Source organism: Salmo salar, chromosome ssa09 (genome assembly GCF_905237065.1).
Source record: "Salmo salar chromosome ssa09, Ssal_v3.1, whole genome shotgun sequence".
Taxonomy (NCBI): domain Eukaryota; kingdom Metazoa; phylum Chordata; class Actinopteri; order Salmoniformes; family Salmonidae; genus Salmo; species Salmo salar.
The window spans coordinates 81,168,490-81,179,326 of NC_059450.1; the positions used below are offsets into that span (position 1 = coordinate 81,168,490).

Consider the following 10,837-nt stretch of genomic DNA (forward strand, 5'->3'; position numbering starts at 1 on the left):
GTGGAAACGGGTTTGAAGAAAACCGTCAGGTGTACGGTAGGTTGCCAGTCGATAGACTTGGCTGTGAAGCGGGGCGTTGGTCCCCTAAACCCCGTTTCAAATGGCAGAATATAGCCAAACGGGTATCTTGACGGCGCTTCTGCTGTTCACAATTGTCACTGTAAAAGACATTTACGTCGGGAGGTCCATGATGACTCAACACCCAGCGCAGGCCTCTGACAGCCTGAATATGGGGGCTGACCGTTTGCGGGATGCTGACCCGCAGAGGCTCAGCAAGCAGACCCTCTACACTGGGCCAGTGCTGAAATTCCAGTTTTGGTAAGATTATCGTTTTTTCTCTACAGTTGTTATGTAGCTATTTGTCTAGCTAACGTTAGATAGCAGGCGCAGTTAGCTAGTCAATGCTAACTAGCTTATGCTAACTAGCCATTTGATCGTTTGGGGACATTGTTTGATGCTAGTTACTAACGTTAGCTAGCTAGTAAGTTCTTAGCTGAGCTAGTTCGCAAGTACTTAGCTGAGCTAGCTCGCTAATCCTCCTAGTTATATACAGCCTTTTTTGGCTCCTAATATAGAATGAAAGAACAGGCATATTACCTGAAGTAACTAACTATATGCAGGCTGGTAGTCTAGAATTTGGTGGCACAATATCCAGCTATTTTTATTTGTTTAATGTAACCTTAATTTAACTAGGCAAGTCAGTTAAGAACAAATTCTTATTTACAATGACGACCTACACCGGCCAAACCTGGGCCAATTGTGCACTGCCCCGGGCCTCCCAAACACGGCCGGTTGTGATACAGCCTGGAATAGAACCAGGTTGTATGTAGTGACGCCTCAAGCACTGAGATGCAATGCCATAGACCGCTGCACCACTTGGGAGCCCCAAAATATAACGTCAAAGGTACCAAATGAATGTCAAATACACTCATTTCTAACCAGTTTCTGTGTTACAGCATCTCCTGAGGGTATAGCAAGGTGTTCCAGGAGTACTCCCGGTCTATCAGCCAGTTGTACCCGGACATCCGCATAGAAGGGGAAAATTACCCTCCCACAACCATCAACAAGTAAGATGGCACGTCATTGCCATGTAGCCAGTCAACATATTTATTTTGTCAGTGAATTTGGTGTTCTGATCACCACTGTTTTTGCCCTCCACCAGATATCTCGGAAATTTATTTTCCTACTTCAAACTTCTTGCCATTGCCCTGGTTGTCAGTGGACAAAATCCCTTCGCTATGCTTGGACTGGAGACTCCCAGAGCATGGACGTGGACTCAAGAAAATAAGGTGAGAGGTTTTACGGTTTCAACTTATATAGATTTTAACTAAACATACTTGTTTGTCTTCCAGATATTCTCGTGCCTGATGACATTCTTCCTCAGTAACATGTTGGAGACCCACTTCTTGTCCACCGGTGCATTTGAAATCACACTAAATGGTGAGTTGAATGGGGTCACTGAAAACACTGTCTTCACTTTACATCCTTGCATGGATGTACACAACTAATTCAGTGATAATGAATTTCAGTTAAATTATATGTAAACATCTTTGTCTCCTATCTTTTCTACACTCCCTTTTAGATGTACCAATATGGTCCAAGCTGCAGTCAGGATACGTACCCAACATTCAGGAGATCTTCCAAATCCTTGATAATCACATTAAGATGAATCAAGTTGACAAGATCTCCTTTCCATCTCCGTAGTGCTGACGTTTAAGAAGATTAGTAGGTAATGAAATACATCTGCCATCCACAGACTGAAGCATGTCGATGTATCTTATTGTTGTTTGTGTTATCTTAGACATGGACTCTGGGGCAAGTGTTTGTTAACAGCCTGATCTGTTTCTCTCCATCCCAGGTCTCTGAAGCAGTTTCTCAGGTCAGTGGGACTGCATTGTGGTGTAATGAAGGCTTGGTCTGCAAACAGCTTGCTGTGAGGCCAGGCTAGATGTCCCTGCCACTGACCACACTTCCTCTGCCCTGGAAAACGCTCCTGTGTCCTCGATCTAAACAAAAAATAAGCACGCCACTAGCTGGCTTGGATGATCAGTTCCTGTCATATACAATACAGATATTTTGTGAGCAAATTTGAAATATTATTTTAAGAGGCTACTGTGATGTGTCTTGTGTCCTCCAGGGTCGTCCTTATAAGTGGTTTAGTTAAAGAAAGCTAATGGTTTGCACTGCTGTTGTACCAAGGGCTTTTGTAATGGGGTGGTTGTTTTTTCAGTCAGCCGTTCTGTGTCAAGTCTCCCTTGACTGAACCTTTACATTAGGGACACTGGGGGGAGGGCTTGTTCTGTCCTGCTTGAGTTGACAAAATCAGTTCTGTATGAGCTGAAGGTTTGAAATGCTTGAAGTCTTTGAATGTGCTTTAAAAAAAATGTACAGCTCTTATCTTTCAGGTGTTATCCATGATTGAAATAGTTGTTTTGGGGGGAAGAAAATGAATCTGAGAGGGCTAATTGCTCATTGTTACTTTTAATGGTAATTCTGTCTGATGGATCTTCTAGTGGAGATGCTTGATGTGTTTTTTGAGTACAATTAATTGTCCAACCAGGTTGCTGACAATGTAAAAGTAGCACGGAAGAAAGTTAAGCTGTACGTGCCCAGCTGCCTAACAATTCAAAGTACTGGATATTGTGCAACACAACAGTTATATTGTATCTTCGTGAACTTGTGAAACGAATGGTTAAAGAAAGCACTGCTAGCTGAATGAAATGGTATTGTTACCTAATGATCCCTCTCACTCAGTTTGACTTTGTCAACCACTCCTAAGTAGTGTGAGAAAGCACCCTTGTTCTTGTATATGTGTGTGAAATCAGATGGTGTGGCTACAACTCAAGGATGGAAGCAGGATTGAAGCAGAATAATATATGTCTTGTCTTAAAGTAATAAACATTCTGAAAGGTTTCACTCATGTCAGTGCCCTGTTGTGATGTTTTAGAAAGAAAAACACTCAATATGAAATATTCAATACAAACAATTGAAGGTCCTCCACATGTTGAAACATTCTGTATGACATTTTGATACTATTACACATCTAAAAGGCACACAGAACAGAGGTACCACATTGTGAATGCCCATTTAATGGATAAGCTAGTAAACTACCTTAAACAGTTGGATTGATAGAATAATAAGGGCCAGGGTTGAGTCAGTTGCCGTTCCAGGGGCAAAATGGCGTGACGTGAAACATGTAGCAGTGGGTGCATACCCTCACAGCCTTGACCTGGCCGTACCGCGGTAGAGGCGCTGAGCGGGCAGAGCAGCGAGAACAGAAGATCTGAGACGACATACATTTCAAAATTATTCACACATTCACAGGTCTGTGTTCATTAGTAAGTGTGTGACTATGTTTGTATGGCTGGAAGTGAGACCGTTGAGTGCTGATTATATGGTACCCTTGTCTGGGTATTTACAGGTACCTTGCCACAGCTCCTGCAGTGGTGCTTCTTGCGTATTAAGGTGAAGGGGGCGTTACATGCTGTGCAGTCACTACAGGCCTCATCAGGAACCCAGGTTGGGGGCGCTACATGTGATTGAGGTTGTTGATGTATGGTTAGAAAATTATAATAGGGACAGTTAAAATGACAAGACCAAAAGAAGACATCACCTTCACATTGGACATCTTGCTCCATCGATGGGGAGGAAGACAGCCACTCCATACACAAGGCACAGTCCTCCAGAGCCTTGTTACTCAGGCCTAAGGATGCTGGTGAGACATGGGACAAGACACAGACCATATTGAACTGGGAGTTGAGAGATTTTGGATGCATCTACGGCACAGAAGAATGCTGAGGGGAGGACAGCTCATAATAATGGCTGGAACGGAGCAAATGGAATGACATTAAACACATGGAACCTATCTGTTGGATGTATTTGATACCATTCCACCTATCCCGCTCCAGGCGTTACCACGAGCCTGTCCACAATTTATGTTCCACCAACCTCCTGTGTACGACACTGCAAATAATATGATTAAGGTAAAATTTCTTAAAATAAGAGAAAAGCCCTTATTGATTAAAATAAGAAAACATTTAGATAATTTAGCTTGGTAAGATTTTTTTTTAAAGTGAGTTATCACTCAATATAAGATATTTATACGTGCTTAGAGTGAACTTTTTGCAGTGTAGAATCTCTCATGTCATGGTTATGTCACATTATATGCCCAAGCACTGTAGTACCTTTCCTTTGCTTGTCTTCTTCTGCAAGAACTGTCTTAGTCGTCATTATCTGGAAGAGTGTCTTCAATATGGTTCTTAGGTCACTGGAGTAGTTGCTTTGTAGCTGGTCTGCAACACCTGGTTAGAGTTGATACATTATCAGAGACTAAGATCACTTGTCCCCTCAGTCTTATGATGTAAGAGCTATGTCGAACAGAGGGATAGGCATATCCAGACACTGTATGACATAATACAGGGGCAGACTGGCCATCTGGCATTTCGGGCAATTGACAGATGTGCTGGTCCATTTTTAGTAGTGCTGAGCGATTAACCGAAATTCCGGTTAAATTATTTGAATGCCATTTCATTCTGTTTTTTTCTGCCCGATGCGCAGTTTCTCCAGAGATAAATCAGATCAAGCCCAAACTGCGATGTAGTAGGGAGTTGTTAGACAGCATAGGTAGAAGCTCTATGAAGATGAGATGATGACTTGGAATGAAATAATAAAGTCATCAAATAAAATAAATGTAATATACACAACAACTGAAATATTTTATTAAAGTAAAGTAATGTGAATAAATGATGGTTAATAAATGGACAGTCACTACCATCATGGGACTTTTATTAATTGTTTTATTCAGTATTGTTACAGCATTCAACCCACATAATGCATAGTGCAGTTATTGTAAAAAAAAATAATAATCAAAACAAAATTGAAAACCGTGATAATTTTTTTATTATTGAACCGAAACCAAACCGACCTCAAAAAGCACTCAAAAAGCTCATCGTACATTTTTTGCGTAGTGGGCCTGTCAAACCTGTTTTTTTTTTGTGAAAAATTACAATTTTGTGGCTAATAACGGGGATCTAAAGGGGCAAAAATTAGCAAATTTGTATTTATTTAACTAGGCAAGTCAGTTAAGAACAAATTCTTATTTTCAATGACAGCCTAGGAACAGTGGGCTAACTGCCTTGTTCAGGGGCAGAAGGACAGATTTGTACCTTGTCAGCTTGGGGAGTCGATCTTGCAACCTTTCGATTACTAGTCCAACGCTCTAACCACTAGGCTACGCTGCCGCCCAATGAGGACCTACTGTACCTGAGATGCACACAAACAGACGATGAAGGAGGTCACCGCTGCTATTGAAACGGGATCGGATATTGTGGCAGGCCAACTGGATGTCAGGATGCTCAATCCCCTCCGTGTTATTACTGCTGGATTGATAGCTGAGAGAAGTAAGGGACATAGGGAACATTAGGTTCTGCTCAGTCATTGAAAACTAGGCTAAAACTGTTATTGTCATGTATTATAAAAATTCTGTCATTTATAAAGTGCCACTAGAGAAAATAGTATAATCTACTGGTTTATAGTAGTGTAATAGTAGTATAATTTATCAACTTTTGGGTTACGTCATTCAAACTAGAGCAAGTATGAGGTTAGCACTTACCTGAACTGAGACAGGGTGTGTTCCTCTGGCTCTGCCTCTACCACTCTCTGTTCAGCCTTCCCATCTCCATTGGTTCTCCACTGGGTCAGGCTGGGGTAGGCAACAGATGCTGGAACACCATCTCTCTGTTGACCCTTGGCCCGTAGTGAAGAGAATCGTGGGCCCAGCACATGGCTCCTCTCCTTCCCCTGTTCCCTGGGGCTCAGAGCTGGGATTCTAACAGCAGATAAGGGGGGACCTTGGGTTTGGGGAGTCAGGCAGCCGTAGGTGTCATGGTCTGATGGGAATATATGCAGACTGGGGCACTGGAGGCAGATACAGGGGCTGATCTGGCAGTATGTGGCCCCTTCATTCAGAGACTGCAGCTGTGAATCCTCTTCGTCGTCGTCTTCATCGTCATCTTTTTCCTCTTTCACCTTCTCGGTCCAGGTAGACAGGTTGGGAGATGGGGGATTGATCACAGTTGCAGAGAGTTTCATCCCCTTCATCCTCAGTGCAATCAGCTCTGCCGTCTCTGAAACATCCTGGCTCACATTCTGGCTCAACCTCTCCCCATCCAGGCAGATGGAGGGGACAGAGAGAGCCCCAGGGTCTGGGATCGAGAGCCTGCTACTGCTGGGCCAGTTCTTGCTGCGCTGGAGGGCTGCCTCTGCACACTTCCTGGACAAGCTGGTCCACGGTGAAGAAGGGCAAGACATGTTCCGCCTCATATTCAGATATGGGGAGTTAGGAAGGGAATAGCCTTGCTTCTGTGTCCCGTCCAAGTCATCCATGTAGAAGACACGCTCCTCTTTATCTACACTTGACCCACCAGACGACCAACCACCAGACGACACTCTGCTCCCAGACCTGCGGAGCCTGAGAGGGGAGGCCATGGGGCTGGGGGTGAGGCTGGCAGCCCCCCTCCTCTGGGGGTAAGGAGACGAAGTCTGGCTAGGTGCTGGGGACAGAAAGCTGGACATCTCATCTCCCGCCTGGTAGAACATCATGCTGAGCAGCTCCATCTCCGTGATGTCAGCCTGCATGGAGGATGACAGCTCAACCTCTGGGTCCCACTCTAAACAGTCAGGTTCAACTTGCAGGAGGGAAGTGTTGTCCTCCTTGTCCTCCTCCATCACGACATATGCCTGAGGAGGAAAACTTGACTGGGACTTTTCCCCCTGCTTCCCATGCATGGTATGCTCCAGTTGCTGGGCCAGAGTGATGGCTGAATGTGGTATGGCTAAAGAACAGCGGCGGGCAGCCAAACCCTCTTCATGAGTGACACAGAGGTTGCGTTCCAAAGAATGAAGCTCTTCTTCCTTGAGTGTGCGCAGGAGATTCCTGTTCATATACCAAAATGTTGATTTTTGGAAATACCTCATCAAGACTAATGCTATAGTTAAAACTAGGCTTTGAAATAGAGGTACTGCACCTGATTTTCTTCAGTAAAGAGTGGAAGGGCCTGAATAACTCAGACATGTCCTCCAACTCACCATCCAGCTTCATGGGGCCATCAGGGAACACCATTAGACCACTAGACAGACACATGGCATTTGGTTTGAGAATTTGTAGTGACGTAGATTATTAAAATACTGTACAATAAAAATGACAATTGAAAAGGTATTTATTGGAGAGTTTTTTCAGAACACTCACCACACTATAGCTAATCGTGGGATTGTAAACATGAGTGCAGGCTCATAGTCATCGATCAGGTCTTGAGTGATATATCCCCGTTTTAGTGCCCTAACAGAATCCATGAGGGAAAAAGTAACTTAGTAACATTTATTAGTAGATTAATAAAACAATTATCTGATAGGAAGCATGTATAGGTGAGAACTATGTATATATTCTCACCTGGACACTGTCTCACAGAACAGCACAGTGACATCCTGTTGGATGTCATACTGTTTAAAGGACTTGACTGGTACCATGGCTGAAACATAGCTGAGGTACAGAAGGAAAAAGAGAGTGAGTGTGTTACGTTATGAAACCCACTTTTCCTGTGGGAGTAAAATATAATTTTCACCGTCTCACCTGAACTCGAAACCTGCAAAAAGGTTGTCAAATTTTCTCAAGGCCTGGCACAGTAGCTCTGTATAGATGTTCCGATTGCGAAGAGCCTGGTCACGGGCGATGCTCCGTACTTCATCTATGCAGCGAGTCAGTTCCTTTGCTAGGGGACGCATTGCCTCGCTCTCAGCCTCCTGGTTCATGATGATGGAGCCAGCAGCCAAACACTAGGGAGATAACATAAATGTGTTATTCTACATAGTCAGCTTTTCAAAGATAATAGCTAAAATCACTATGACAAGCAATTGTTCTATTATGGTGTCGGCGAGACATGAACTTCTGAAGTGTCAAGATAAGAATGTGCTAGCAGGTACCTCAGCTCCAAACCACAGCTGGCCTTCCAGGTTCTCTTGTTGGATCTCCTCTGGGAACTTGACATAGAAGTCTCGGTTGGCTCTCTCGCCTGGGATACACTCATTCATGATCTGGTTGAGGATGCTCAGCACATTGTCCTGTTGTAAATCCAAGAAGAGGAATCGAAATCCCATTGAAGATAGCACATACTATTTTACAGTTTGTGAATCATTATCTTAAAGGTCACTACTGATGCTTTTATCATTACAAAAAGAGGAAGTGATGATGATTCACTTGTCAGTGTCCAAAATGGCACCCTATTCCCTTAGTAGTGCACTACTTTTGACCAGGGCCTTTAGGGCTCTGGTCAAAAGTAGTGCACCAAATAGGGAATATGGTTCCATTTGCGACACAGCCTTTCTTTACCTGGCAGGAGCGGAACTGGCTGACCAGCAGGGCACAGCGTTGGGGTTCGTTCTTGCCATTCAGGCTGTTGAGCTTGGCAGCCACTTGCCTCAGCTCTTCATCAGCACAGTAGAACTGGGCAAGCAATTGTTGGTCCGATTTCTTCAGGCAAACAAATAGTGTAACATTAAGAAATTAAAGACTGAATAGACTAATCACATTTTTTACGGTAAAAGGACTGTGGGGGGAGGGAGTAACACTACATATTTTTTTCTGGAAGATTCTACACTTTGGACAAACAAAAGGAGCTCAACAAATGAGAGAGAACAGTGCCCCTGGGGTATGACTTGTGACTAGCTGAAAAAAGCCAAGAAGCAGAGCTATTGAACGAGGTGATAAGCTGTGTCTCTATTACAAAGCCACAGCAGCCACCAACAAAGGAGCCCTTACTGTAATTAGCTGGGCAGCAGCTTATATGTCTGTGTTTACAGAGGAAACATGGACATCCCACTGGTTTGAAGTTTAAAAAAAAATACTGCTAGCATGTCTGCCTCAAATACAGGATATTCTACATGGAATAGTAATGCTAATGTTTATAAGATTATTGTTGCTCCATTTTTTTATATAATGGGAAACATGTTTCTCACAAAAAAGACAAAGAAACTGCTAGGAAATGCAAGAATAGATTTTTTTCTTAAAATACCTCAAATAATAAAGGGTTATGAATGATTAGATTTGAATAAAATCTTCCAAAAAAGAGTAGCAGACATTTGATAGGGCCAAAAGATTGTGATGGGTGGCAGGTAGCCTAGTGGTTAGAGTATTGGGCCAGTAACCAAAAGGTTGCTGGATTGAATCCTTGAGCTGAGAAGGTAAAAATCTGTTGTTCTGCCCCTGAACAAGGCAGATAACCCACTGTTCCACGGTAGGCTGTCATTGTAAATAAGAATTTGTTCTAAACTGACTTGCCTGGTTAAATTAAAAAAAAGACTCTTACCTTAGGTTTGTGAAACCACTTTCGAATTCTGTTCATGGTTGAAAATGTTCACCTTGTCTATATCCTTAATTTAATCTAGCCAAACTAATATTCAAATCAACAATAATCCCAAGATTTCTGTCAAAGCCGTTCCAGATGACTTTAGTGCAGCAGTGCTAGCATATCCTTCTTCAACCACATGATTGTCAAAGGAGACACCTGTTCTCACCCTTTTTACCTGACCTTACCTGCACATTTATGGGCGGGGCACAGACTACCTTGATGTATGGATTTACAGGAACCTGTAACCATGAATGACGTAAAGAAATGTTTGGTTACTGAATTAATCCATTAATGTAAAGTAATCCATTGAGTTTGGAAAACATGTACTTCCATTTTCTCTATTTGTATTTACTAAAATGCATTTGTGCACTTCTTCTCATTCTAAATCAACTACTATGGCAGTTTAAAGACTTTAAATAGGTTTTACCATTATGATAATATTGTGCCACTTGTCAGAGTAGTAACACCAATGATACATTGGATTTTCTGAAATGGAGACCACAGATGCTCAAACCTAAGGTCATTAACCCTTTAAAAGAATTTACAAAGGTGATATGATTAATAATTTTTCTCACAATGTAACTTCCCTTCATTTAAATTGAGTAACACATGACATTTAGGATTGAGACACACAAAATTTCAATTGAATAATCCTCACATTTATGACACATTTATAGACCCCTCCCCCAACAATAGTTTGCCACTGAAGGGAATGCTCAAGGTCCTTGTAGAAAACCCTTACAGTCCCTCTCCTGAACAATAACTCACAGCCCTCTCTAACTTTTGAAACAAGTAGCCTACCTGCCCCCAACTACAACTCCACATTTTTTTATTATTGATTTAAACAATATATTAAATACTTTTTTTCCTTCTTTTTTTTTTACTTTGTAGCATTCAAAGTAATAGTGATACTGAATCTCTAAGTCCCAAAACGTCACTACAACTCTACTCATTACTACTGGGACAAGCCAATTCCCTTGCCCTAAGTACTTAAACAAAGCATAAACATAACGTTTGGAATAACGTCGGAGAGCGACCCTGGATGGTCGATCGGACGACATCGGCAACAAGCTGTCTTTGTTTTTTTGCGGATTTGGAACAACTGTACTGTGACTGAGGCCGGCATTGCGTATAGTTCAGATGGTAGCATTAGGGCAATTGATGATGATAATGATGATAAAACAAGTAGTGATCAGCCATTTACAAATGAGGGTGATGGAGGGATGAATACTGCTGGGGAAACAATGAGTATTGTTGAGAGTAGACCTGTAAAGGACCACTCTAGACAAAGAGGTTGGAGTACAACGTTATCAAGTTATGGTAGTGCTCCCAGAACCAGCAAGTAAGTACTTTCATCGGTTGCATTTCACAAAATCAATTAGGAAAAATATTGGGGTGATTAGTCATACCAAATCATTGGGTTATGGGAAGGTCCT

The 10,837-nt window shown here is 42.4% G+C and overlaps 2 protein-coding genes across 2 annotated transcripts; one reads left to right on the plus strand and one right to left on the minus strand.

Annotated features, from left to right (window-relative positions):
• On the plus strand, positions 1-2,920 carry selenot2 (selenoprotein T, 2). The gene is given in 6 exon segments (NM_001139761.1): positions 1-318; positions 957-1,067; positions 1,163-1,289; positions 1,353-1,440; positions 1,583-1,729; positions 1,859-2,920. Coding segments are annotated over 2 exon segments (228 nt in total). The 5' UTR covers positions 1-100; the 3' UTR covers positions 967-1,067; positions 1,163-1,289; positions 1,353-1,440; positions 1,583-1,729; positions 1,859-2,920.
• Positions 2,639-9,575, minus strand: LOC106611996 (lateral signaling target protein 2 homolog). The gene is made up of 13 exons (XM_014212751.2): positions 9,360-9,575; positions 8,384-8,524; positions 7,978-8,115; positions 7,628-7,830; positions 7,448-7,537; positions 7,247-7,336; positions 7,026-7,127; positions 5,612-6,934; positions 5,263-5,390; positions 4,185-4,301; positions 3,614-3,712; positions 3,426-3,529; positions 2,639-3,283 (listed from the first exon to the last, which is right to left on the minus strand). Exons 1-13 carry the CDS (start codon positions 9,393-9,395, stop codon positions 3,155-3,157), a joined length of 2,700 nt encoding a protein of 899 aa, XP_014068226.1. The 5' UTR covers positions 9,396-9,575; the 3' UTR covers positions 2,639-3,154.
• Between the last annotated feature and the right edge of the window lie 1,262 nt (positions 9,576-10,837).

Bases quoted from the DNA above. Each gene is read 5' to 3' on its own strand.
- LOC106611996 (XM_014212751.2), bottom strand. From the start codon at position 9,395: ATGAACAGAATTCGAAAGTGGTTTCACAAACCTAAG. The intron at 8,116-8,383 runs GTAAAGAAAGGC...GATTTACAACAG, and splicing joins GCCAGTTCCGCTCCTGCCAG to GACAATGTGCTGAGCATCCT. The intron at 3,713-4,184 runs GTACTACAGTGC...ATGTCTCACCAG, and splicing joins AGAAGACAAGCAAAGGAAAG to CATCCTTAGGCCTGAGTAAC.